Genomic DNA, 24,996 nt, shown 5'->3' with positions numbered 1-24,996 from the left:
AAGATTTATGCCTTTTAATGGAATGCTTCACATTCCACAGATAATTCTTTAGAAGCCAAGTTAGGAGGAGAGGAAAGTTGACTGAAAAAGGAATTCCCAGTGAGAAGGCCTCTCTCTTCATGTTGTGGTAGCTCACTGAACTTGTGACCATAAGTTTATCACTCACAGATATCTGAGAGAAAACTACCTTTCGGGAAGAGGAAGGTTCTCTAATCAGGATTTTTCCCATTCAGTGAATTTTTTCGCATTTCTCAGCCCTTGGCCAGAATCTGTCTGTGTCACACTCTTTCTGCCTCTTGTATTCACCTGACTTCGACAGCTCCTTCCACTTCCAGGTCATGGGTCACGCTCTCTGGCCTCGGGTTCTATGTATGTCTCTAGGCCGCACTTCTCTCAGGGGATTTCAAGCTCAGGCGTGGCACTGGCTCTGTTCTGCTAGGAGCACCTGCTTCCTGTCCCAGGCTATGCGAGCCCTGAGGGCAAAGAGACCGGTTCAGTCAAACTTAATCACCAGCAGCAAACCCACTCTGTGTTTGAGACAGATACAAGGTAAGAAAAATCTGTGAATTTCAAGTGGAAAGAAGCTGGTGAGATCTGGGGTTGTTGTTAGCTACAGGAGTCTCCCCCAGCACAACTTTGCTATTCCCCTTCTTGGAAAAATTAAATACCTGCTGAATCAAAAGCTATTTAATATAAATGTACATTGGACTCCATAATAAAAAAAGGCTATTTTTCATTCATTCAGTTGTTTTATTTCTAAATTTGTAATTTTCTTTTTTAACAGAAATAGTTATTTCTATATTATAAGTGTACTTTTAGTCCTTTCACCTTTAGTAGTTCTAATTTGACATTTTGAATTTCATATTTTAATATAATTTTTTATATTAAAAACCAATGCCCTGACTACCTCTGACATTTCCAGACATTCTGCCACTAACAGAAAGATCACAAAGTTGATTAACACAATGGATTGGCTTTGAGACATTCACAGTTCATTGGCGGAGACGGACCATAAATAATTAAACGTTAGTAACCTAGGAACCTATAGGAGTATGAAAGTCAATGAGAACTCAAAACAGGGGCCCAGAGATAGCTCAGCAGTCTAAGAGCAGACCTAGCGAGGGCAAGGACCCGGTTTGGTCGCTGGTACTACATGTTGTGCTCTTGGCACTACAGCTTGGCACGGTGGAGCCAAGCTGGCCACCAAGACCCAAGCCCAGGAGTGGTAGTGCATGCCTGTAATCCCAGCACTGAGAAGGCTAAAACAGGATGATCACCATGAGTCCAAGATGTATAGTGAGACCCTGTACCAGACTATGCAAGCCCTGAGGGCAGAGAGACCGGTTCAGTCAAACTTAATCACCAGCAGCAAACCCGCTCTGTGTTTGAGACAGATATATATATATATATATATATTTGGTGTATATATATATATTCTCAAAGCAATCAAATCAGTTTGAGATGACATGCAATTTGATTAATTGTATGCATGGTAAAATAGGTTACTCAATTCTTATTTGTACATCTATGTCTAGATGGTCAATGTAATTAATAAGTAACCTTAACAATCTTGTACACCAGACATCACTCTATGTTTAGGTGTACAAAAGCATGTTCTAATTCTAGCCTTCTACAAATGCACTGAAATTATACTGTTCCACAAATGAAGAAACCCAGAAGCTTCTCCAGGTTAAATTGCTACAAGCAGTAGAGTTGGGACTCACATTTTGCAGACTGGCCGAGAAGTCCCACTTTCTATTGTATTATCTATTGTATTATCTCTCAGGTCAGAAAGCAAGTTTTCTGCATTCTGAGTTTGCTCCTGTTATTTTGCATAATCTTTGGGGGGAAACTTGAGCAAACCCTAGAAGCTCGTATGCTCTCTAGCATGCTTCTCCTTGTCGTCCTAGTGAAGCTGACTTCCCATCAGTGCAGCTTCGACCATACCCAAAAAACAGGAGCTGGCCGGTACCACCATTGCATCTTGCAGAGCTAGTAAGTGGCACTGCCTCTATGCATGTGGATTTGTTGACTGGGTGAAACAGGGAAGATGCTGTGTGCAGAGAGCTAACCACTGGGGCTGCGCCCCACGCCTTTGCCCAAGTGTCATAGAGCAGCGATCTCGGTGTTTTCCAGGAACTACTTCACTAAGGTCCTTTCCCAAATCCATGGGATAAGTCCTCAGAATGCCACATAAATAAGGAATATTTGAGACTTTAAAGTAACTTTTTCAACGCAATTGATGAGATTGCTCTAAAGAAAGTGATAACTACTCTGATACGCTTCAAAATAGCCTGTGTCTGTGCATGTATTTGCATAGTAAATATTTTCCCACCTTATACCTTCCTATAAATATTTTATGATGCTAAATACAGGAAGTTAAGGAATCAATTAAGATATGACCTTATATGAGAATGTAAAATTACTCTGGAGTAAGATCAAGTATAAGTAGAGTAAAAAAAAAAAACCAACAGATTAAGAAAAGGTATTATTATTATTATTATTATTATTATTAGAGTAATGGCTACCATCTGGGTCTTCAATGTCCTACAAGGACTCATGCATTGAAGGCTCTGTTCCCTGGGGCTGCTATGGAAAGGAGGTGACATTTTTGAGAGTGGGCCTGGGGGTGCTCCAGCCAATGGGATCCGTGGGGCTGTCGCCACTTGCTCTTTCTCTCCTTCGCTTGCCATTTTGCTTGCCCCCCATTCGTACTATGCTCTGCCTCTCTCCTGCCCCAGAGCAATGAGGCCAAAATCATGGGTGGAAACCCTTAAATCTGTGAGTCCAAGGTCATTAAATCTTTTTTTCCTCATAAGTTGGTTTCCTCCGGTATTTGTTATAGTTATGGAACAGTGACAAACATACACGTATGAATTGCTAAAGCCTAATTTTCATCATATATTAAATGGCTTTGTCAATCAACTAGAAAAAAAACTTTTTAAGAAGCAGTAAAACTGGTGATGATTTGAAAAAGCAATTCACTGAAAATAAAATAAATATTGGAAAATATGATTTTTTGTCTTATAATAAAATGAAAAATATAAACAAGACCCCCTCATCTTCCATAAGACCAGTACAAACACTAATTTTCTTTGTTCTTTTCACAATTAATGAGAAGAGGAAAATGGGCACTTCTGTGCCTTACACATGAAATTATAAACTTATGCAATAGGGGGACCGTGGCTCATGTGAGATTTGTCCTGGCTCAGTCAGGACAGTGGAGGAGAGTTAGGAATAAAGGTGCAAATGTGGGGAAAGTGGTCTCTGACTTCATGTTCCACCACCATTCTCAGAGGCTGACAGCGCCACTCTCCCCTTAAGTGAACTCTCTGCATGACATTGTGAGGATGTCTAAAGTAAGGAGACCAGCATTACCAATGCTATGCTCTTTCATGCTTTGCTCAGCCTGCCTTTGACAGGCTATCAGATTCCTCAAGCTCCCCTTCTCCACTCTCTCTATTTTCCTTCTTTTGGCCTCAGAACAATGAGAACTCCTATCCCGCCAGCCCTTCTTCTATTGATCTCTCTGTTTCACACGCTATATTTTCTCAGCTGAATGGTAAAAGGAAGAAGCATGAAGTACAGTAGTGAGCACGGTCATCCTCTACCACTTTTGCACTCTTGTGGGTTTTTCCTATTGTGTAGGATACAGTAGACATTGCATAAATATACCTCTTTGGTTGAATAATAGTGAGAGCCTCCTTCAACAGAAAGAATGATGAAGACAGTGAGGTAGGGTGATATTTGCTTAAGAAGGTCAGAATGAAAGCTCACAGCCATTTGGAAAGGGTTTGCTCTCGATCCATCACAGCTTGCTTCTCAATGTCAATCAACTCAAACATCAAGGTTTGATGTTTTATGCCTTTTTTGAAAACTTCCCTGCCAAATTAAAAAATGTCTTCTCTGTCCAACCAGTGATCATCCTCAGGAACTTCAACATCTTTGCTAACTACTCTCCAAAACTTTGACTTTCTGGTGAGCTTGTTTACCTGCTTAATCTCAGGACTTTTTTTTTCTTGTGCTTGAAATGGAACTCAGAAACTTGTGCTTGCTAAGCAGGCACTGTGCAAGCCCAGGGCTCTTAACTTATTCTTCATTTTATTATGATTTTTTTGATCATACCAACTTGCTTCATTAACCAAGGGATAACATGTTAAGTCAAGAGAGTTCAGACCAGCTGTTCCTTCCCGAGTAATAAATCACATGTTTCTGGTCCAAGAGTTTTGTGTCTTCTGCTGACGTCTTTCACTCTGCATGGCAGGTTGCCTTGTTAGCATGTAACAATAGTGAAAAGTCTTAAAATCTTCACACTCACGGCAGCAAACTCTGTGCCTCAGTTTCTCTACACGAAAAGCGAGCAGAAGGTGACTGCCCCAGGATGCATTAGTGCACCCGCAAGATATGGGCAGCGCCACCCTCTGCTGAATGCTGTCCACACAGGCAGCGATGGCAAATCCAGCCCAAGGTCCCCACCCCGCCCACTCGGGTCCCCCTACAGCACTCACATGAGCAGTCACCCTCCTCCTTACCTAGTCTCAGCACCCAGCTGTCACAGCCCGGGGTTCTCCCTGCATCTGTCTCCCTCTGCCCACCTCTGCTAGTCACACTCAGGAACTAACTGATGGCGCGAGCTTCTCAGATGTTATGGAACACACCAGCGTCTCTAGGAGGTGTCCTCACAGACTGATGCGGCCACCTGCCCACACAAGTGGCCGCCGTCCATCATTCTCCTTAATGAAAAACTTGTGAAAACAAAACTACAACAACACAAAATTACATACTAGAATAAAAACAGGAAACGTGGCTGTAAGCTGTGTGGCTGGAAAAGCCCCAAACCCAGTGAGAGGTGCTGGAAAGAAGAGAAACTTTGCAACCAACAGGGAATTCCAGCTCCAGCTTCTAGAACCTGTGAGCCCTTTGAGAAGATAGCTCACCTCACCCTGAGTTTATTTGCCTCCCAAGTGAGGCAGGATGATCTCTTGTAGGGCAACAAATTGCCAAGTCTCTTGCATGATGGCCAGAAATTCACTCCTTCAGGGACTAATTAAAAAGACGGAGTGAGATTTAAGATTGTTTCCTAACAAAATCTAAGCTTTGGCCATGTGCACACAACATGCACCAGATCCAGTATCGTAGCACCTGAGCTCTGGCTTCATAAGGACTCGTCCGGCGCTAACGGCGACTTGCCTAATCCCGTCTCCCAGCAGCCCTCGGGGACTGGCGAACATACCTGCAGCAGGAAGTCGAAGAGTGCCATCTTGGACCACTCGTGGTGGTGGACGTCGGTGCAGCCCCACTCGGGCTTGGGCACGCGGCCGTGCAGCCAGCAGCGCTGTCTCAGCGAGTGCTGATAAGCTCCCCAGGTGAGCGCAACTGAAGAATGGGTATCGTTACTGGTTGGAGCGAGAGAGGAGTCCCAGAGAACCACAGGACAGGGCCGACCATCTGTGGAGTCAGAACAAGCTGGCTGTCAGTACACCGCCCACTCCTGGGTGTGCCGGGGACAGGGCTCGTGCTCTTTCTGTCCTTCCTCACCTGCTCAGTGCCAAAAATGGATCAGACCCTACGTCAGGGACCCTCTATCTCCTGGAGCTTAATATGCATACCTGAGAGAAGCTTCCTATTATAAATCTTACAAAGTGGAAAGTTATTGTTAGCTAGTGAAAGCATTTTTAGACAGGCCACTTCATAGACACGTCAGGAAGAGGCCATTAACCACCAGCCACAGTGTCCTCTGAGTAATGTGGTTTTCTTCCACATGTAAAAGCAGCCACCACAAAAAAGGAAAGCGTGCAGACATGTTTAATTGTCTATTTAATGTCTGAGTGGAGCAGCTCTATTTGTAATAACAACTGTCTGATTTTCTCAGACCACACTAATGTCAGGAAGACAGAATATTTTTAGAAGTCACACATTTCAAAATAAAAATGTCTGGTTTACACGGGTTACCATAATCTCTACAGAAAGATAAAAAACTGTTTTTTTTTATTGTTTTTCTAGAAAGCATGTGTGGCCCCCAGTGATCCTGATGGCGGATCATTTATTCACACACAAAATCTCCAAGTGTATTCCTTCACTTGCGTGTGCACGGGTGCTTCACTCACTAATAACAACATTTACTTCTGCCAAATAAGGTTACAAGAAGGCAAAGGTGGGGAGCCTCACTTGTAGGTCGAAGTCAGTATGAGGCTGTAGGAACAGAGCAAAGGTGCACTTAACGCGGTCTTCACAGGCCTGAACAGCATCGGCCTCTGAAGTTATGGCAGGAATGTCCAGACACGTCTCGAGAATTTTTAAAATCCTTTTTAAATAGCCTCAAATATTCTCACTCTTTAACTTTCTCCAGTTTTCTCTGAGCTCTTATTTCACCGCCTTTGTAGAGTTCTGATCTACAGAAAACAGTCATCTTCAAAAACAGCTTTCAAGGCTGCATTACCCTTTACTTCAATAATTTTAACAGCATTAACTTAATTATTTTAATCACTATGTTTCAGCTGCATCAAAAGAAAAACTGGTCTCTCTCTTTCACCTTGGAAGTTCGGCCAGGGCATGTAGAGAGTCCTTTGTGTCACGTACAATGTGCCGCCGTCACTGACAGGCACCGACAAAAAGATGGAAGAAGAAGCGTGAGCCATTGCTGGAGAATCTCATGGGCAGTGTTACCTCTTTTCTTTCTATTTCCTTTCATTTCACCAAATGACTTGGGGCATCTTGGACCTAATCATTTCCTTGCATATAAGATGATCATGAATAGTTGTCTCCCAAATTATGTGCCAGTTGAATGAAGTGAGAATAAATTTCAGGCGAAATCAGAGCATCATGTGGTAGAAGACGGGTTCAGGCAAGTGCAACCAAATAGGAACAGAAGCAGCCACTGCTTTCGAAGGCATGTGGAGTTCTCACCATGGGAGAAGGCCCCCGGGAAGCTCTGAGGGCCAGAGTCTTTGCACCAGCTCCACACAGAGGGTTCTTTGCATTCCCAGGGAGAGAAAGCTTTCAAAAGGGAGCTGAAAGCTAACTCTCAACTTCAGCTACACAAATCAATATCCAGACAGACAAGACAGCAGTTTCCACAGCAATTCCCACACAACCCTCTGAGAACAAAGAACTGATCTACATAAACAATCAAAAACTTCTGGCCCATCTCCCCCTTCCCTTAGAAGCACTTGCTTTTTATTGGAAAAGTAAATCCCCTTCTTTCAGGAAATACAGAACAAAATGTATAGCTAAGAAAAGTAACCTCATCTTTAACTCATAGTTGCTCTTTTTATTTCTATATTTATCTCCATTATTTTCATCTAACTTTTATTTTTATTGGAATATATAAATGGATTTTAAGACTTTAAGAAATGAATGTAGCTTAGTTAAAGCTCAGACTCTGGAACCCAAGATCTTTTGAAAAGCAGTCACATTGTTCCTCAGCCTCACAATGCCAGGCCAGCTCTCCAATCTTTAGGAATCTTGCTTTCCTCTTGTGGAAAATGAAGTCCATAATGTATCTTCACCAACTGTATTAAGATTAAATGAGACTACGCACTGAAAGCTTTCTCTTCAAATTTTTATCAATACTTCATAATAAAAATATTTAGACCCCTTTCTTCTAGCTTTTTAGAAAAATATAGTACATAACTATTAGCTACAGTCATCCATTGTGTAATGGCAGATGTGATAGTTTAATGTGATTTAAACATTACACAACATATGTGTACTAAAACATCACATGGAACTCCATGAATACGTCAAATAAGTCATGTTTGATGCATCAGGTAAAGACAGGAAAACTAAAAACATGACTTTCAACTTGGTTTCTAATATAAATGCATGTCCTAGAAATGCTTTCTAATGAATTATGTAACTCTGTATATTATGACACCATCTCATAATTAATCCATCTTCAGTTGCTTTTATTGTTTACTAAGCAACTACTCCATGTCAAGCACTATTCTAAAACATGAAGCTAAATACATGAATAAGCAGATGTCAAGTACATCTGCTTTCACAGAGCTTACATTTCTACCAGAAAAACTAAAAATTAAACAAAAAAAAAAATCATTTGGGATCATCCTGTATTTCTTTACAGATCATCAAAACCACTTCACTAAGTATTATGTCATAAACATTTATCTGGTAATTAAATATCTTAAGTGGCAACCACTGGGATTTGATGCAATTATCTGTCTAGGAAACCTTGCAAAGGGCCGTCAAAATATTTTAGGCTTCAGTCATCACACAGCCTCCATGGGCAGAGCTCAACTGTATGCCGGCCCAACTCCACGTCCCTGTGACTCAAAAGCAGTCATAGATCAGCACAATGAATTGGCCATAACTCCAGCAAAATTTTATTATGAACCCTGAAGTCAGGATTTCATATAATTTTCTTTTTTTTCATATAATTTTCAAGGGACACATTAATAGTAATTTTTCAACCATTTAAAAATGTAAAAACCACTTCCGGTTTACATAATATAAACTGGAATCAAGCATCTTGACTAGTTTATGAGCTCCTGAGCGTACTGGATTGCATTTACTATTTCCCTACTTTAGATCATGGATTCTGTGTTATTTTCGGTGCTATGGGTGGAATCCAGGCTGTTGTCTATGCCAGGAAGCGCCCTGCCCGCTGAGCTACACTCCTAGCCCTTGCAGAACTCCTAGAATGATACATTCTCTATAGTAGCAACTGAAGACTTATTCTCAAACTGCCAAAGATGGTGTTCGGCTGATAGGAATATTTGGTTTGCAATTAATTTCCTGCCGTTTTCTCCATAAATGTCCACATGCAAAATGCTTCAAATGCTAACACCACAGAAAGACTTTCTAGCCCTAGAGAAGTTCTTCCACCTCAGCAAAGCAGACCTGCAGAGAGCATAAAGAAAAGAGGCGAGGGGCCAGCCTCAGCCCAGGTGCGGTGCCCAGGTGCTCCCCATCCGTGGCAGCCCCACTTCCCACCACGTCTTGCTGCCCATGGGTCTCCAGGGGCTCGCGGTAGAGCGCAGGTCTGCCCAGCTCAGAGCGGCGAGCGCTACGGCGGGAGAATTCCATTTCCCCCGAAACATGGCCTTTAAAAGAATTAAATGAACTTTGATAGACCAGAACTGCTGACAGGAAAACAGCCTCTGAAAACAAGAACCTGGTTAAAGCACCTCCCCGTCAAGAGACTGGGGCGGAGGCGCACTGAGCTTCGCATTTGGTTTGTCAAGATGCTGCAGCTCTGCGCTCTCAAGAGAAATCCTAACGGTGAAGAGATAAAATTCTAACTGTCAGGGTGGTGAGAAAGCAGGTTCCGGAAGATACGCGGGTGTGCGTGTGAATTGAAGGTTACACAGCTGTCTTAAAAAAATGAAGCTTGCCAGTAAAACTTCTTTTTTTCTGATCTCTATCTCCTCTGAATTTTGATTGTTCTCCCAAGATGTTTTTCATTCAAAACCAAAGAGAAGAACCAAAGTGCGGATTAGGGAGGAGTGCGTGCCGCCGCGAAACCTCTAGCTGGATTTCCGAGGCGCCCTTCCCCCTGACACTGGCTGCCGGGTGTTACGGAACACAGGCACGTGCCGAGTGCACCTGCTGGAATTGGGAACATGGGGCTGTGTCTGTCCGAGAAAAAGCAAGTGAAAATGTCCCGAGCTCAGAAATCACAGGTCCTTTCTATCAGATGGGTCAAGTGCCAACAGTTTCTGTGAACAAGATGAAAAGGAGGTGACAGTACTAAAAACAACTGTGCAAAAGCCTTTACAGAAAACAAAGGCAGCCACAGCTGCACGGCATCTCTGTGTTAGGAACCGCCCACATTGATGGTGGACCCTTCAATGCCAGGGGACCCCAGTGCACGGGTACTTCATGGTGGGGACACAGCCCAGGGAGGCTGCCGCAGGTGCCTAGGTGTCAGTCATCACCTGAGCACCACAGGCTCTCATGACAGTAAGAACTGAGCATGTAAGAAATATTAGACTGGAGTGAAAAGGCAGATGCCTTAAGTCGGTGAGCGTGAACAAGCTAGCAAGCATGACGGAAATCAGAACAAGAATTCAGGGCTGGTGACGGCTGTCAGCAAGAAGCGAGCTTGAAGGATTTGAGGAACTTCTACATATGCTCAAGGTTTGGGGTGTTGTGGGGGTTTCTGGGTTAGCTCAGTTGTTTAAGTGCATGCTGCAGCAAACCTAGTCAGGCTCAGGGGACCCCAGTTTGATCCCCAGCTCCCCATGCTCCCCATCCCACACCTGCCCATAAGGCAGACTGAGTCAGTCACACACACACACACACACACACACACACACACACACACACAAAAGTCTCAACGTTTTAGGGTCGGCCAAATAGCTCAGCGGATTAAAGCACCTGTTTAGGCAGATGCAGTGGCCAGGGTTCAATTCCTGGCCTGCCATGCCCTGGGAGGTGCTGAGACTGAGATTGAGACTGGGCGTGGTGCCGCATGCCTGTAATCCCAGCTCTTTGGGAGGCTGAAAACAGGTGGATCACTATGAGTCTGATCTATGTATTAAGACCCTGTACACCCTGTACATCCTTACTAAAATACAAAAAAAAAAAAAATTGGGGTGTTGTTAATTCATTTGTTCATTAAACAAGCACTTAAGGTGCCCTTTACTGTCTAAACCTACTTAGTTCCTGAGTTTGGAACAGAAAAAATTTGGGGAAGGTATACTGAAAGCAGGGGAACTATGAGACGCCAGTCACAGCCAGATTGGAGCTGCTGTGAGCTCAGTGTTTAGTAGGAAGAGACCAGCAGACATTTAGGCTTGTTGGCCTGCTCTGAATGTCTTGAGTAGAACAAGTGAGGAACCAGACAGCTCATAAAGCCAAGAGATTCAGATGCACTGCGCCCCAGGGAGGGGGTTGGACCCTGGGATTCAGAAGGAGAACCTCCACCAAAAGGCAATGACCAGCCAGAAGTGAGCACAGGAAGATCCAGGACAAGCTCCACTACCCGGCACCACGATCAGCACACAGCCACTGGGGCAAGTCGTGGGCTGCTCGGATTGACCACTGAGCTCCCGAGCAAGGGAAGAAACACTGGACCCCAGCTCTGTCCACCACAGAACACGAGCAGAGGTACATGAGACCGGACGACTCTGTATGAGGAGGAGGGGTGAAGAGGGAAAAGCCTAGAACTTTTCTGCCTATAGATTCCTGGATAGAAGGGCTGGGATTAGAAGTAGGTTTCCATGCAAATTAAAACCACAAGTTCCTCAATCACTATTACCTACAAAGATGAAAGTAAGTGTTGAAAGAGGTACACAGAACAGGAAAAGTTCTCGAGCTGTTGTGGGTGCCAAGCGATGGCACTGTTATTATCTGCTAAAGAGCCCAAGGCTTGCCTTAAATCAAATTTTAGGTGCCCTTTGTTTGGTTGAGGCCACCATCAATCGACATTTTTAAAAAATTAAGAAAATCTGAAGAAACAGACCACAAAGTGTTTCACCCACTGGGGACCTGAATCAAAAGGCAACATTTAAGATGATTAAACTTTGCAGGGTGCTGCTCTGCCTACGTGTCCACATCCACTCAGTTCTCAAGGTAAGTTTAAGGAGGCACTGTCACCACCTTCGTCATTTCATCACCATCTAATGAAATGAGTGAAAAGTGGCGGCAGGAGGATTAGGCGGCCTCCTCAGGTCACACCGCGCCGCCAGCAGCCAGAGCTCAGCGATAGGCCTCCATGCTGCCTGGTGCCTCCTTGGCATGGGAGACTGCATGGCTCGCACCAGTCCTCGGTCAGAGTCTCACACAGAAGTCAGCGTCAGGCCAGAGACGTAGCTCAGCGGCACAGTGCCTGCCTGGCGAGTGTGAGACCCTGAGCTCCATTCCCGGGACCCAAAAACAAAAAGGGAAATGTTGATGCACTGAGTTGATTAAAAGCTCCTTGAGCCACAGTTACGGCACCTGCCCACCAGCTGAGGGAGGCAGTGCTGTCTAGTTTGTCTCGCATTTGTGTGGCCTGAAGACTAGGCCTGGCCTCTGGCAGAGTTCATCGTGGCGAGAGGTCTCAGGAGACAGGAGGCCAATCCTGAAGTCAGAGCATAAGCTTCTCTCCAGAGCACTCCCGGTAGTGCCAGCACAGTGCGAGCAGAGATAGGAGGATGCCAAGTTTGTGCCCAGCCTGAGCAACTTAACAAGACCCTGTCTCAAAATAGGATGAAGAGGAAGCTCCATGTGGATGCCTCAGGTTCAATCCCAGGGCCCATGCCCCCTCCACACACACAAGTCCCCAGGCCACTAAACGCACACAGGAACCACTGGGGAAGCCCACGAGGGACAGCATCCTCCACTCACGCACACTGGTGCAGCCCCAGCAGCTGGAGGAGGGGTTGGCACTTGGCCTGCTCGGTGCATATTTGTTAAAGGAGCAAAGACAAGCGTGATCCTGAGAAGGGCACAGGGCCTGGCGAAGTCAGACACACCCATCCTGAGCACTGTGGTTACTGTGGCAACCACTTGTCCCTTCTGTCCCCAGCCTGTGGGAGCCAGAGGACAAATTCCAGAGGCAGGGCAACAGAGTAGTGGCAGGCTCCTCTGGGCCTGAAGGTTTGTCCTGAGCCAGCAGAACAGGGACAGTGCACAGAAGCTGCTCAGGGCTGAGTTTGGGAGCCTTTGGTCCACTGCTGAGAGCATGGGCTCTCAGCTGACCAGGTTTTATGAGCGCTAAGGAAAGAGCTCAGCCTCCTCTGCTCAGGGACATAGGATGCCTCCAACTCCCAGCCTCAGAAATAACACATGGTCAGACACCCCCAAGTACAGGTTTTAAGAAAGGGGGTCATCTCAGGGACTTCGAGGAGGCTTCCAAGCAGTGCAACGTGGCACTATTCCAGGAACCCCCACTCCAAGCCCAAGAACTGTCCCTGCCTGTGAGCGGCACCAACCCGAACCACAAGGCTGCCCCCGGGCTGCTGTGACCACCGCACCTCATCCGGAGCTCAGAGCCCGAACGAACTTGAGCAGGCAGTGAGACACCCGTGGCACACACACATCTCGGGGTGCACGCTAGGAAGAAGCAATGCAGGCTGCAAGCAGCGAGGAATGTGGGATCCGCAGTGAATTTCAATGGACGCACGCAGGGGGCCTGCAGTTCCTCACAGAAGCAGCCCTCCGCCGCACAGAATTCCCGAGGTGGGCCGCCTTAATTCAGTATGACAGCTCTGTGGCAATAAAGCGGCATCCTAAAATTAAAACATGCACAATGCACCTTCCATGCTGGGCATGAAAAATGGTACAGTGCCAAATGCTACCCAAACGCGGTCCCTGGAGAGTCCTGCACTTCTCTGAGCGGGCCACCGAGGGAGGCTTTGGCTATCGGCCGCATCAGAGGGCACAGGAGGCCCTGGGCTTTCCTCTGCAGTGCTCCACTCCTACCGGACCCAGGCAGGCTTGGCTTTAGCCTAGGCAAGAGCTCTCAAATATTTCGCTCTAAAAGGTTATCTAAGTGCGTCGACAACACCCAGCTTCTGATGGCTTCTGTTACGACTTGAGTTTTACAAGGCTGGGAAAGAAACAAACTAGCATGCTCAGTCACACAAAACTGTGGCTGCTTGTGATAAACAAGAAAAGCAGTTTAATCCAGGAGAGGGGACCACACCTGTAATCCCAGCACCTCGCAGGGCTCAGGCAGCAAGAGCATGAGTTCAAACCCACACCACTTAGCAAGATTATCAAGGTAATCTTGAAACATTGAGAGATCTGAGGATGTAGCCAAATGTGAAAGCCCTGAGTTTGATCCCCAGGACTGGGTGAAAAAAGAAAAGGGAAGTGAGGAGGAAAGGAACTGCAATCTCAAGTACTGGGGTATGACATTAAATCAAACTTCTGGGCGTGTCCAGGGCCATATGTGGTATTTCCCTTCTCCCCTTGGACAAAGACATCAAAGCACAGCTTGCAGAAGAGAACAGAGCTGGGTGCAAAGTGACATTCAGTACCTCTGTGCCACAGGTAAGCCTGTCATCTCCATAAAGGGAGGTGGCCAAGGCCTGCATATGTGCTGGCCCTTCTGTCACCTGTGCCACTGTCACATAGCCAGCTGTACTCACCGGCTGTGACGATGGAAGAAGAGACTCATGGGGGCCACTTTGAGGATCTGTAGAGGGAAGCATGTTGACAGAGGAAAGCCTTGGACATTGGAAAGAGAGAGAAGGACAGGGACTGAATTCCTGGTGGCACAAAACCACGTAACCCTTGTGCAACCTTGAGCAACTGAGGTTAAAGTCTGTCAGCTGCACAGGATTCCTGGAAAGACTAGCTGAGAGGACCCAAGTGGCTCCATCCAGTTCTCAGGGCAGCCTGGCTGCCCTCCTTGCGCTAGGTGTGAATCTATTACCATAAACATTAATTAAATGTCAAAGAGCAGAAACAATGTTTAGGGAAGATTAGTTGCAGGATTTAATTAGTTACAGGGCTTCTTCTTGATAGAAGACGGTAAACTCCTAGACCAAGCCGGAGCATCAGATAAATATATACCTAAGATAAATCCCACTGTTCTTCCTTCAGAAAACACAATTTCTAATTATATGACAGCATGGTAAGAACAAACCGTACTGCCCATGAGGACTCCCTTCATAATAAGCCCTATAATCCTTACACAGTATTCGCATGATAAGGAGCCTGCCAAGAGCAGTTGTCATTACCGCCATGATGAACTCTTTGTTTGGGGGATATTTTTGTTTGTTTTTAGAGGAGACCATAGGGTCTTGCTATTTAGTTTGGGCTGACCTTGAACTCACTATGGAACCTGGGCTGGCCTCCAGTTTGTGGCAATCTCCCTGCCTCAGCCTCCACAGTGCTGGGATTACAGGCATATGCTACCATGCCTAGCCACAGTGAACTCTTGGTGAGATCCTCCAGCAGAAAGCTTACACTGGATTTCAGATTTGTTTTTTAAAATGGTGGCACTCATCCATGACGTTGAGGAGCCAACAGCATACGCTACTTGGCTGCCATGGAGCCTCCCATTCTTGCATTCATTCAACATTCTCATTGAGCACCTCTTAGCTGCCAGAGTTTCCACTAAGACCCCAAAACAAAACAATAAAACATGTAGGGAGTAGCTGAGCATGTGGCACTTGTGTGTAGCCCCAGTACTCTGGGAGACTGAGGCAGGAACATCACAAGCTTGAGCCCACACTGTGTAACTCAGTGACTTTGTGAGACTCTGTCTCATAATAAAAAGTCCTGGGATGTGCTCAGTGTGAAGATCCCAGTATCAAAAATCAAATAAACAAACAAGAATTATGTGTGCACCAACATACCTAGAAAGAAGTGGGGAACGACAAAAATTATGCAAGCACTTGTAACACAGACATGCGCTACATCAAAGGATAACACAAAGGAGGCAGGAATTCATGCTGAGCAATTAGAAGACTGTCACTTCCCTGGGCAGACAGATAGGGTCAAGGATACTAAGCTTCAGCACAAAAGGAACAACAGGAGATCTTTAGAAGGTAAATGCATGCTTCTACAGAAATTGGGAGAAGAAATATACAGTCAGAAAAAGACTAGAGTAGGCAATGAAAGACGCTGAGACCCTGAGGCTGTCTAGCCTCCACCCGGAGCTAGTCTCCCTGTGCTCTGCGTCATAGTACCAGTTACCACATGCAGAATTCTATTGTGCAGCTGTGTTCCCAGCATCTCGTAAATCATTGCTCAGGCTTTGGAGGAAATGGCCTGAATTTACGTCATGAAGTGACTATGAGAAGGCGTCAGAGGACAGAGGAAGGCTGGGCGTTGTCTGAGATTGAACCTAAGGAATTTAATTCACAAAACTGAGCCCCATCACCACAGCCTGACTGTCTTGGCCACAGGACACTGTGGTATGAATGGAAGGAGAGCTCTCTGGCTGTGCTAGAGCAGTAAACTCCTTCTCATTGAATCATTATTCGCAAAGATGCCAAAAAGTCAGAGTGCTGATATAAATAGATTCCAAGTGAATGCTGGAAATAAAAAGCTAAAGTAGGCAATCAGGAGGTCAGGACTTTAGGTAGAGACCTTTCCCTTACAGAAAGGATCTCTGAGGTCTGAGGGGGTAGGCGAACAACTCAGCGAACTTAGTAGCTCATGTGTGGCAGTAATAGTCAATACTTACACAGAAGGTTTACTTCATACCAAGAATTAAGTATTTCCGTGTACAAACTAACAATGACCTCATGCGACAGACAGTAGTGCTACTTAACAGCTGAGGAAACTGAGGCAGGGAGGGGGCAGCGCTGCCGATCAGAGGGTTTGTAAATTCAAACCCAGGCAGAGGAGGGCGAGTGCTCAGGCACTGCTTCATTCTCCCAGCTTCATTTCAGAGCACCCTCAGGAAGTACACAGGACACAGAGCCTGCCTCAGCTTACACCCCAGAGTCACCTGCCCTTCTCTGGCCTGTGAACATGGACATTTAGGGATGAATGGAAGGACAGCACAGTACAATGAGCACAGCAGAGGGGACCCCATAACCTGCTTGCTCACGGCAGTCTCTCTCACCTAGTACCACCAGGGTACACACACTGACACCTGTGAGCTCTAATCTAGTTGATAAATTGCATACTCAGGTCCAAGGGTAATAAATTATGCTCTGAAGTTTGCTGGGCCGTCATTCAAAGCCCTGCTGAGCCATCTACTTGGTGTGGGGGTGGACAGTAGTGACTGCCTGAATAAGTCTCAGTGTTTTAACTGCAGATACGAGTGACCAGCCTCCAGGGCATCATCAGGGGACTTAGAGGAGTCCATGCCCAGGTGGACTAAATCACACTCCCACGGTGCCTAGAGAATAGTCGGGTTCCATGAGATTCAGCTTTTACCACCATTAGATTAAATGTTCGGTCTAATTGGCAATGCTGCAGCCCCGCCAGGGTAGAGTCTGCAAAGCTGCTGTGAATCAAGAGCCAACACGAACCGGCAAGCAAATCTCTGCTTCTACAGACTGTGCATTCTGATACTAGTTTATAATCCCGCAGCCAGTCGAAGTAGGATGCAACTCCCATCTTCTTTCAAGAGGGTTCGTCCACTGCTTCCCGGGCTTCCCCAAAGGCTCACTGTGGTGCTGCCCTGCATGGGCACAGTGCATTTCAGCCGCACAGGGAGCACCCTGTGGGTTTCCAAGCTCTTTGAGCTCCTTTAGAGCCTCTGGAGCCATCTTGGCTCCCCAGTTGCAACTTCCGGATCTGCAAACAAGAGCCACTGGCTGATGCACCCTCGCGGGTTCCAGCCCTGACTCGGCTGCTCAAGGAGAGCGTGCCCTCAGGAGCCAGGTGTGACCGCGGGTGTGGAGCCTGGACACAGCCTCCAACCTTCCTTGGGCATCAGTCTCCACGGAAGACAGAATCTTGGACCTTCGGCTCATACCCCACTTCGTGAAGCTCAAAAAACTCACGCAGCTGGATGGTTCACACACTGGACACACCAGCAACCTGCATCTCATTCTCATGGTTTTTAAATGCATACCGGGGTTAAATCCAGCGGGAAGAGCAGTCAGGGGAGAGGTTGGCGCTCTCTTGCTCTGGAGTGGGCCTTCTGAAAAGATTTCATGTGCAGGAGAAAGCGAATTCGCTTTCTCTTTTGAAAACTTCTAGAAAGCAAATATCTACTTCCAAAAGGAACCCAAATGACACACTCGCCGGCCAGCACGTTCTTCATGGCCACCCGCCCTCTTCTTCTCCGGGCACATGCCACGGCTTTAATCGCATGTAACAAGCCCTGGGAAGCTGAGGCGGGAGCCCAGAGAAGGCCGTGCAGGGCAGGCTGGCTCTGGGCGCCACAAGCCCTGGAAAGCAGCAAACTTAGGCTGCGGAGAGACAGCCACTGCTGCTGCGGAGAGACAGCCACTGCTGCTGCGTCCACAGGGGAGGCGTGGGTGGAGAAAAACAGCTTAGAGACAAAGAGTGATGGAGAGCAGAGCCCAGAGCCTCCCAACAGCTGTGGAATCCCCGGTGGGGGAGGGTTACCTCTATTGAACTCCGACCTCCTGCTGGCTGAGGGCAGCGTCCTGTTGAGCCCAAGGATCCTGTCCAGGTGGAAGGCAAACACCTCGCTCATGTCCAAAGGCTGCTTGAGCAGGGCGCAGGGACTGGGGCCGCAGCGGGGCGGGGTGCCTGGCTCGAGATCTCCCAGAACCAGCAGGTGCGCCCCGCGGGGCGCCTGGGACTCGGGCTGCAGGGACCCAGCCGCGTCCGCTAGCAGGCGCAGGCTGCGGAGGTCATCGCCACTCAGCCACGATGGCGGGCGCGCGCTGTAGAGCCTGATGTTGCCTTCTCCGGCCGGGGGCAGCTGGACGAGTCTTGGACGGGGTCCTCCGCGCCCGGTGCCCTGCTGCCCAGCCTGGCCCAGGCGTCCTCCCTGCACCTCAGCTTGAGGCGGAGGTGTTCCCATGCGCACCCCAAAGCCAGCGCCCACCGAGGCGGCCGCGGGCTTCTTCCTGCGCTTGGGCCGCACGGTGCCGCGGATGTGCGCCGGCTTGCCTCGCCGGGCGCGCAGGGTGATGTACACCACGTTGGGCTGCAAGGCGGTCCCGGTGCCCGCGGAGTCCGGGGCAGCCAGGGTGCCGTCCAGCGGGATCTCGGGGAAGGGGCCCCGCGCTGGGTCGCGGCCCAGGCGGGGGCCTCTGGAGGGGGACTGTGCATGCAGCTGGGACGCGCGTCCCACCTGGCTGACCAGGAAGCCCAGGTAGAGCGCGCAGGCTGTGCCCAGCAGCAGGTTCCTGCGGGTTCGGGGCCGCCGGCCGCCCCAGAGCGCGCGCACCCACGGGGCGCAGAAGGCACAAGGCCGCCGGCTGCGGGGGCCCCCGGCCTGGCCGGACGCGCGGGTCATAGCTCCCTTGAGGCTGCATGGAAGGTTCCGAGTGGCCCGGGACCCGGAGAGCGGCGCATGGCGGCCGAGTGCGGCGAGTGGCGGTGCGGGGTCTGGCCGGGTCTTGGCGGGTGGAGGCGCGGAGCTGCCCGGTAACCTCGATCCTCGGCCCAGCGGCCTCCGGGAGCACGAACGGGAGCGCAGCCGACCCTGGGAATGAACCGACACAGAGCGAACTGAGTCACTATCGCAAGCCAGGTCCCAGAGCAGAGGAAAGACAAACACTCCGCTTTCTTCCGTGAATGCCACCTCCGGAAAGGAAAGAGAGGAGAAACGGACGGCAGGACTTTAAAAAAAAATGAAAGCAAGATAGAGGTGCGGATTTGATACTTGTTTAAAGTAGAGTAGTCCTGAAAACACGCCACACAAAAATCCAAGAACATTTTTCAGCATCTCGCTGGAATCTTTTAACTTCATTGTTACGCTCAGCGTTAATATTTGGACCAACTGGGGCTTTTCCTTTTCACAGTTTACAAATAACTTAAGACAGTTAAAAGGTGGTTTTTAAAAATGTCTAGCTATCCCACATCATTTTTTAGAAACTCGTGCATTAATCAAAGGGGCAGAAGCACCACATGTTAAGATTCAAATTCAGAAACACAGCCCGTTAACCCGAGATCACAAATTTATCTTCACAGTGCTTCAGTACTGTACGTGAGCGTTAGTCTGCTACGAAGCCATACATGACCACAGAGCTTGGAGGCGGCGACATCCGTCCGATCACAAACACACTCAGAAAACACACATCCAACTAGTTTTTATTCCTTTTATTTCCCACCAGTCGGCTAAAAAAAGAAAAAGAAAGAAAGAAAGAAAGAAAGAAAAAGAAAGAAAGAAAGAAAGAAAGAAAGAAAGAAAGAAAGAAAGAAAGAAAGAAAAAAAAAGTGGGAAGGATCTCTTCCAGTAGCTCGGTTTTTCCACATTATTAAAACAAAGAGCGAACCCTGAAGCAGCCCCACTTGCACAGCCGGGCGGGAGCTCGCGCGGGGAGGAATGCGCGCGGCCGCTGCCTGCAGCGCCGGGTCTTGCGCAGCCCAGGCGCGGAGGATTTCTGGCTAGGAGTACCCACATTGCTAACATTTCAGCTCAGCCTGAGAAGCACCCTCGAAAGCTGCTGATGCCAAAAGCAGGATAAATACTTGTAAAGTGGCTGCCTTACCGTTTTCAGACATGTAAGACTTTTTAAAAATATGGTTAAAAATAAACTTTAATCTTCAATTCTGAATAACCAAATGCCGTCCAGACTCAGCTTTCATGCAAAGAGCTTTCCACTTATTCTTAACTCCCGGGAGCCCCCTAGTGTCCTATTTGGAAACATACTCAGCTTGGGACGCAGCCCCTGTGGATTGAATGTCTAGAGATCTGAGGGACCCAGGGACCCTGTGCACCCCTTGAGCCCCAGAAGAAGGGCACCTGGCTTCCAAGACCGGCACTCACCTCGCTGCTTGGCCGTCGGCTGAATGTCACTTGGCTCCCACCAATTCTGGGGACAAAAAGGCCTAGAGCTTCAGCGAATGCTAAGAAAAAGTGCTATCGGGAGTGAAGGGGAAAATAGCACTGTTTGTGAGATAAGAGTGTGCAGAGATAGGGACGGCGTGTACGGTGCGAACTCCAAGTGTCCCGTCCTCTCTGATTGGAGGATTTTTAAAGGCGGGTTCGCGATTGGCCCCCGGAGTCTCCGTGTCCTGGCACAAGGGACGGAGCACGACCTCTGGGTCCCCTGCAGGTACACTCTATTTGCTTCTGCCCCCTACAGAGGCAGAAGGCACGCAGGCTCGGAGCACAGAGGGGACAGGGTCTGCCCTCTGTAGGAAAGCAGGCTGTTCCCGGTGTGGGTAGGAAGTCTGGGTATGGTGTGTAATCCTAAAAATGCTACAGTTTGCGAAGAAAAAACTAGAATATGTGTAGAAGGACGGAAATTGCCAAGTATAAAATGCCAAAAATTATAATAGGAATGCTATTTTAGCACTCTTAAACCCAGGCCTGCCTTGCTACTTAAAAGTTAGGCCCACGGAGGAAAATAAAATCACAGTTCCAGCAGGTCCCTGTGGGTGAGGGCTGAAGGTGGAGAGAAATCGGGCAGACAGGCAGTTCATCTTGAGCTCCGGAGCTCCTGAGACTCTCACATCCCTAAGCACAGGATCGTTTCCTAGAGAGTAAGCGTGAGTCTCTTGGAGGAAATCACAGCAGAGCTGCTTTATAATTCTTACAATTTGCACATGCGCAAAGGGATACCTGGCCTGAGTCATTAAAAATGAAAAACTAAAGGCTAGGGGTTGGTAGAAGTTACTTAGTGTGTTCAGCTACAAACATAGAAAAAATATCTTTGGGAAAAGCCAAATTATGTTAAGCAGAAGCCTCCTTCAGTCATTTTTAAGACAACTGTTTTAGTAGAGAAAAACGAACCTAGGAGTTGGATGAAGACTGCAAGCTGGTAAATTTCTCTGTTCCCCCCCCCCAACCACCTCTTTATCAGGAAAAGGCCTGAGCACTGTCTCGCCTTACAGCCACGGTGCAGAGGGAGCACCCAGCCTGGGATGCGAGGGGCAAGCTGGCGTAGAGCCTCCTCCTCGCTTGCTAGGTGTGGTCCCACATGGCAGGTATGATACCAGCCTAGGCCTGTTTCCACACTCTAAGAGAGAAGGGGTAGCCGCAGTCACTGTGACAGGCATCTGGAATGTCCCCTAAAGTGCAGGCACAGAAGGTGGGGTCCCAGGTTAGCAGTGCTGGGATGTGGGGGGCCCCGTGAGAGGAGGTTGGTCCTCGGAAAGGCTTCCCTTCAGCGTTGCTCTGTGCTTACACTTCCGCTCTTCCTCCACCCCTCCCTCCTCCTCCGTCCCCCTCCACACTCTGGCTCCCCAGTTCCTGCCGCTTATTCCTCTGTGTCCGCCATGCACTGTGCATCTCTACCTTTCCATACGCTAGCTGTCCTGGGAAGCTCTGCCTCAGCAAAGGCCCAGAGCCACAAGCCCAAACCATCACCCCCTGCAACTCGTGAAACTCTGAGCTGGAATAAACGTTTGCTCCTTTCAGATGAGGTTCTTGCATGTCTTGGGCAGCAGCACAAAGCTCGCCCCTAAGTTTCTCAGGAGTAATGGAGATGTGGCGACCAGTGACGGTGACTTGGGAGTCAGCAGTATTCTGCTTTCCTCTCTGAATCAGTCACGTTTCTGTTGCTGGGATGCAATTTGTGACACCACAGCTGAAAGACTGGGTGATTTCAGCTCATGGTTCTGGAAGTTCAGTCCATGGTTGGCTGGTCTGAACACAGAAACTGCATGGTAAGGATCCAGGAAAGGAAAGTTGTCGGTTTCGCGGGGCAGGGAAGTGGAGAGACAGAGGCCAGGAGAGGGGTCTGCTCTCCAGATCATGCCCACCCAGGGACCCAGCTCCAGCTAGGTCCTCCCTCTTCTTTCACTACGAACGCAGCTCTGAGCTCATGGAGGAATTACTCCACGGGTCATGGCGCACACCTGCCCAATCAAACCTAGAGCTCTTGGGAGGCTGTAAACAGGCAGATCACTATGAGTCTGATCTAGTAGTGAGACCGTGAACACCATGTAGACCCCCTAAAAAACAAACAAACAAAATTAGGCCCGGGGAGATAGCTCAGTAGAATAAATGCTTGCATGGCAAGTGCAGGGTCCTGAGTTCAATCCCCAGTACTGGAAAAAAAAATCCACGGGTCAGAGAGATGCTCCCATGATCCAGTCACCTTCCAAGAGCTCCACCTCAGAACACAGGAGACTCTTTCAACCCATCTATGTCTAAATTATAACAGTCTCCTTCCCCAGCACACACCTTGCTGAACTTCTTAGGAACCTGTCAGTTCTATCCCACTAAAAAGGAAGGTATAGTAAAAGAGGGAGCCAGTGTGTAGAATTATTGGCATAGCCCATTTATTTATTTGTTTGTTTATTTATTTTTAATATTTTATTTATTTGGTACAAGGTCTTGCTACACAGTTCAGACTCATAGTGACCCTCTGTCTCAGCCTCCCCACCCCTGGGATTACATATGTGCCCCACCATGCTCCATTTCAGTGACCTGAACAGCACAACCTGGGTTGTGGGGCCAGCATGGCATGTGGTTCCAGGGATTGAACCAGGGTCCTTGCACTTGCCAGGCAGGTGCTTAGACCACTGAGCTATTACCCCAACCTGGCATAGTCAATTTATCATTAAACCTAATTCACCAGCTATCTGTAATCAAATACCAATCATCAATCCTTTGATTGCCCAGTCAGACATGGAGCCTAGTAGTTTGTTTAGATATCCATGGTTGAAAATTCAAGCAGACCTTAGGACTTGCTAGTAATACTTAAGATTTTTATGAAAGACCTCAAGTCATTGTGAGTAGTAGACACATGCACACATACACATTCATTTGAATTTCTGTTCAGGTTGAATCATGTCCCTGGGGCAAGGAATGCCGCTCAGTACTTGCTTAGCATAGACACAGCTCTGGGTGCCTGCCCAGCTCCACAAGGTGAAAGGGAATGAAAAAGTCAGGACATACTGAGGAGAGATCCAGAGAGCTTTCTTCTGCAGACCTTCCATTCCTTTATCCCTCACCCACTGATCACCCTACAGTAAGTTAAGTCAGGCTGAAGCTATTTTAGGGTTGACACATATTACAGAGAAAAATAACAACAGCAGAGAAGTTCCTGCTGCTTCTTTGACAGCAATGTGTTGGAGCCACAGAGATGGCTTAGTGGAGTCAACACTTCCCTGGCAAGCGCAAGGGCTTGAGTTCAATCCCTGGTCCCCCCACCACCACCACAAAGAAAGACAGCACTGTGAGTTGACTTTTGAGCCCCCTGGGTGTGGCGAACAGGGCCTTCCAAGGGTTATTTCACAGTGATTTCAAAGTCCCCCCAGGCAGAGCATTTCTCTGAGTGGCTGTCGCTGTTTCCTCCATCTGCTGGACCAGGCTGACCTCTGTTCTGCTGAGTTTACTTCACCTCTAGGAACTGCACATGAATGAGCTGGAGACACACTTAGTGTTCTCTGCCTTGGAGAACGTAGGCTTCCCGAGCAGCAGCCCACGTGGCAGACGTGCCTCTAGCTCCTGCCCACTTCCGGAACCAGACAGGAAGCTCTCTGCTGTGAGCTCGCATGGCACTCAGGACTCTCGCAGTGTTGGTAAGCATGAAGCTCAATTCCTTGAGTGGATGAAATGAAGTTTAAGGTCTTGTTGCCACAATACAGCTTACAATAACCTGCGAATGTACCTACAGAACTCAAAATACTAATCAATGTTATTATACCAGAGATATTAATAATCCACATGCCCTAAATCTTATTTCCAAGGAACCAATATACAACGGAAACAGGTCTGAAAGCACACAGGTAGACAATGGCGCTGCCCATTATAATCACCTGTGGACCTCTTTATACCTCTCCAAGGAGGGAATGAGAGGGAGACTCAGCAGCCCAAGGCCTGGGATTGTGGCAAACCCCAGTTCTTCCTGTAGGTGGCATAGACTAGTGTGTGTGGGGACCTTCCCTGGCTCTGCTGTACATCTTACCTCTGCACATACTTCTGTATACTTCTTATCTCTCAGTAAGGTTGACTGGGACGCTGGATGAACAATGCTTGGGTTTTTTTTTTTTTCCATAATTTTGTTGAGAAACAAATAACAATGAGACAGTATCAAACCAAATTGGTAGGACAGTTTCACTAATTAACACATTGCATACATTCTTCCCAGTGGTTAATTGCTGTACAAGATGTGGACATGATATCCTATTTACAAATGCTATTAGAACAAATCCCTCTATTCATTAAGAGAATGTAACTATATATCTATCCTGACCATTTCGAATACACACATACAAAATGGACATTCATTTGTAGCCCCTTTTTTTGTTAAGTTTCATCATTTGAATATTATAGGTGTGTAAACTCAGCAAAATATTCTAAAAGAGGTCAGTACTCCATAATAGTATTAGGTCTTCCACATCACTAGCAATGTCAGAAATTGTTGACCTGAGTCCCCTACAGCTCAACATAACAGCATGGCTTTCCTTCTTATACTTTGTTTTTATACTTTTCTGCTGGATGATTAAGACCAAGGTAAATCAGGACCTATGCAACAAGAGTTGTAGCTTTTGGGTCTGAGAAGGTCAGTGAAATCCCCTCAGGATTTATCCTGAGATCCT

At 47.6% G+C, this 24,996-nt stretch overlaps 1 protein-coding gene across 1 annotated transcript in view; it reads right to left on the bottom strand.

Moving 5' to 3' along the window:
- The window catches only part of Fam198b (family with sequence similarity 198 member B), a 44,800-nt gene extending 23,992 nt beyond the window's left edge, over positions 1-20,808 (bottom strand). The window contains exons 1-3 of the mRNA XM_023723651.1: positions 20,270-20,808; positions 17,932-18,982; positions 5,234-5,448 (exon numbers count right to left, since the gene is read on the bottom strand). Of these exons, the coding sequence (XP_023579419.1) occupies positions 5,234-5,448; positions 17,932-18,793 (1,077 nt within the window). The 5' untranslated portion in view covers positions 18,794-18,982; positions 20,270-20,808. The remainder of the gene's footprint in view (positions 1-5,233; positions 5,449-17,931; positions 18,983-20,269) is intronic.
- Positions 20,809-24,996: the final 4,188 nt, after the last annotated feature.

This window comes from Octodon degus, unplaced genomic scaffold (genome assembly GCF_000260255.1).
Source record: "Octodon degus isolate 3935 unplaced genomic scaffold, OctDeg1.0 scaffold00101, whole genome shotgun sequence".
In the NCBI taxonomy this organism is placed as follows: domain Eukaryota; kingdom Metazoa; phylum Chordata; class Mammalia; order Rodentia; family Octodontidae; genus Octodon; species Octodon degus.
Note: the sequence above shows the minus strand (reverse complement) of the source record. Positions and strands in the feature narration are given on the sequence as shown.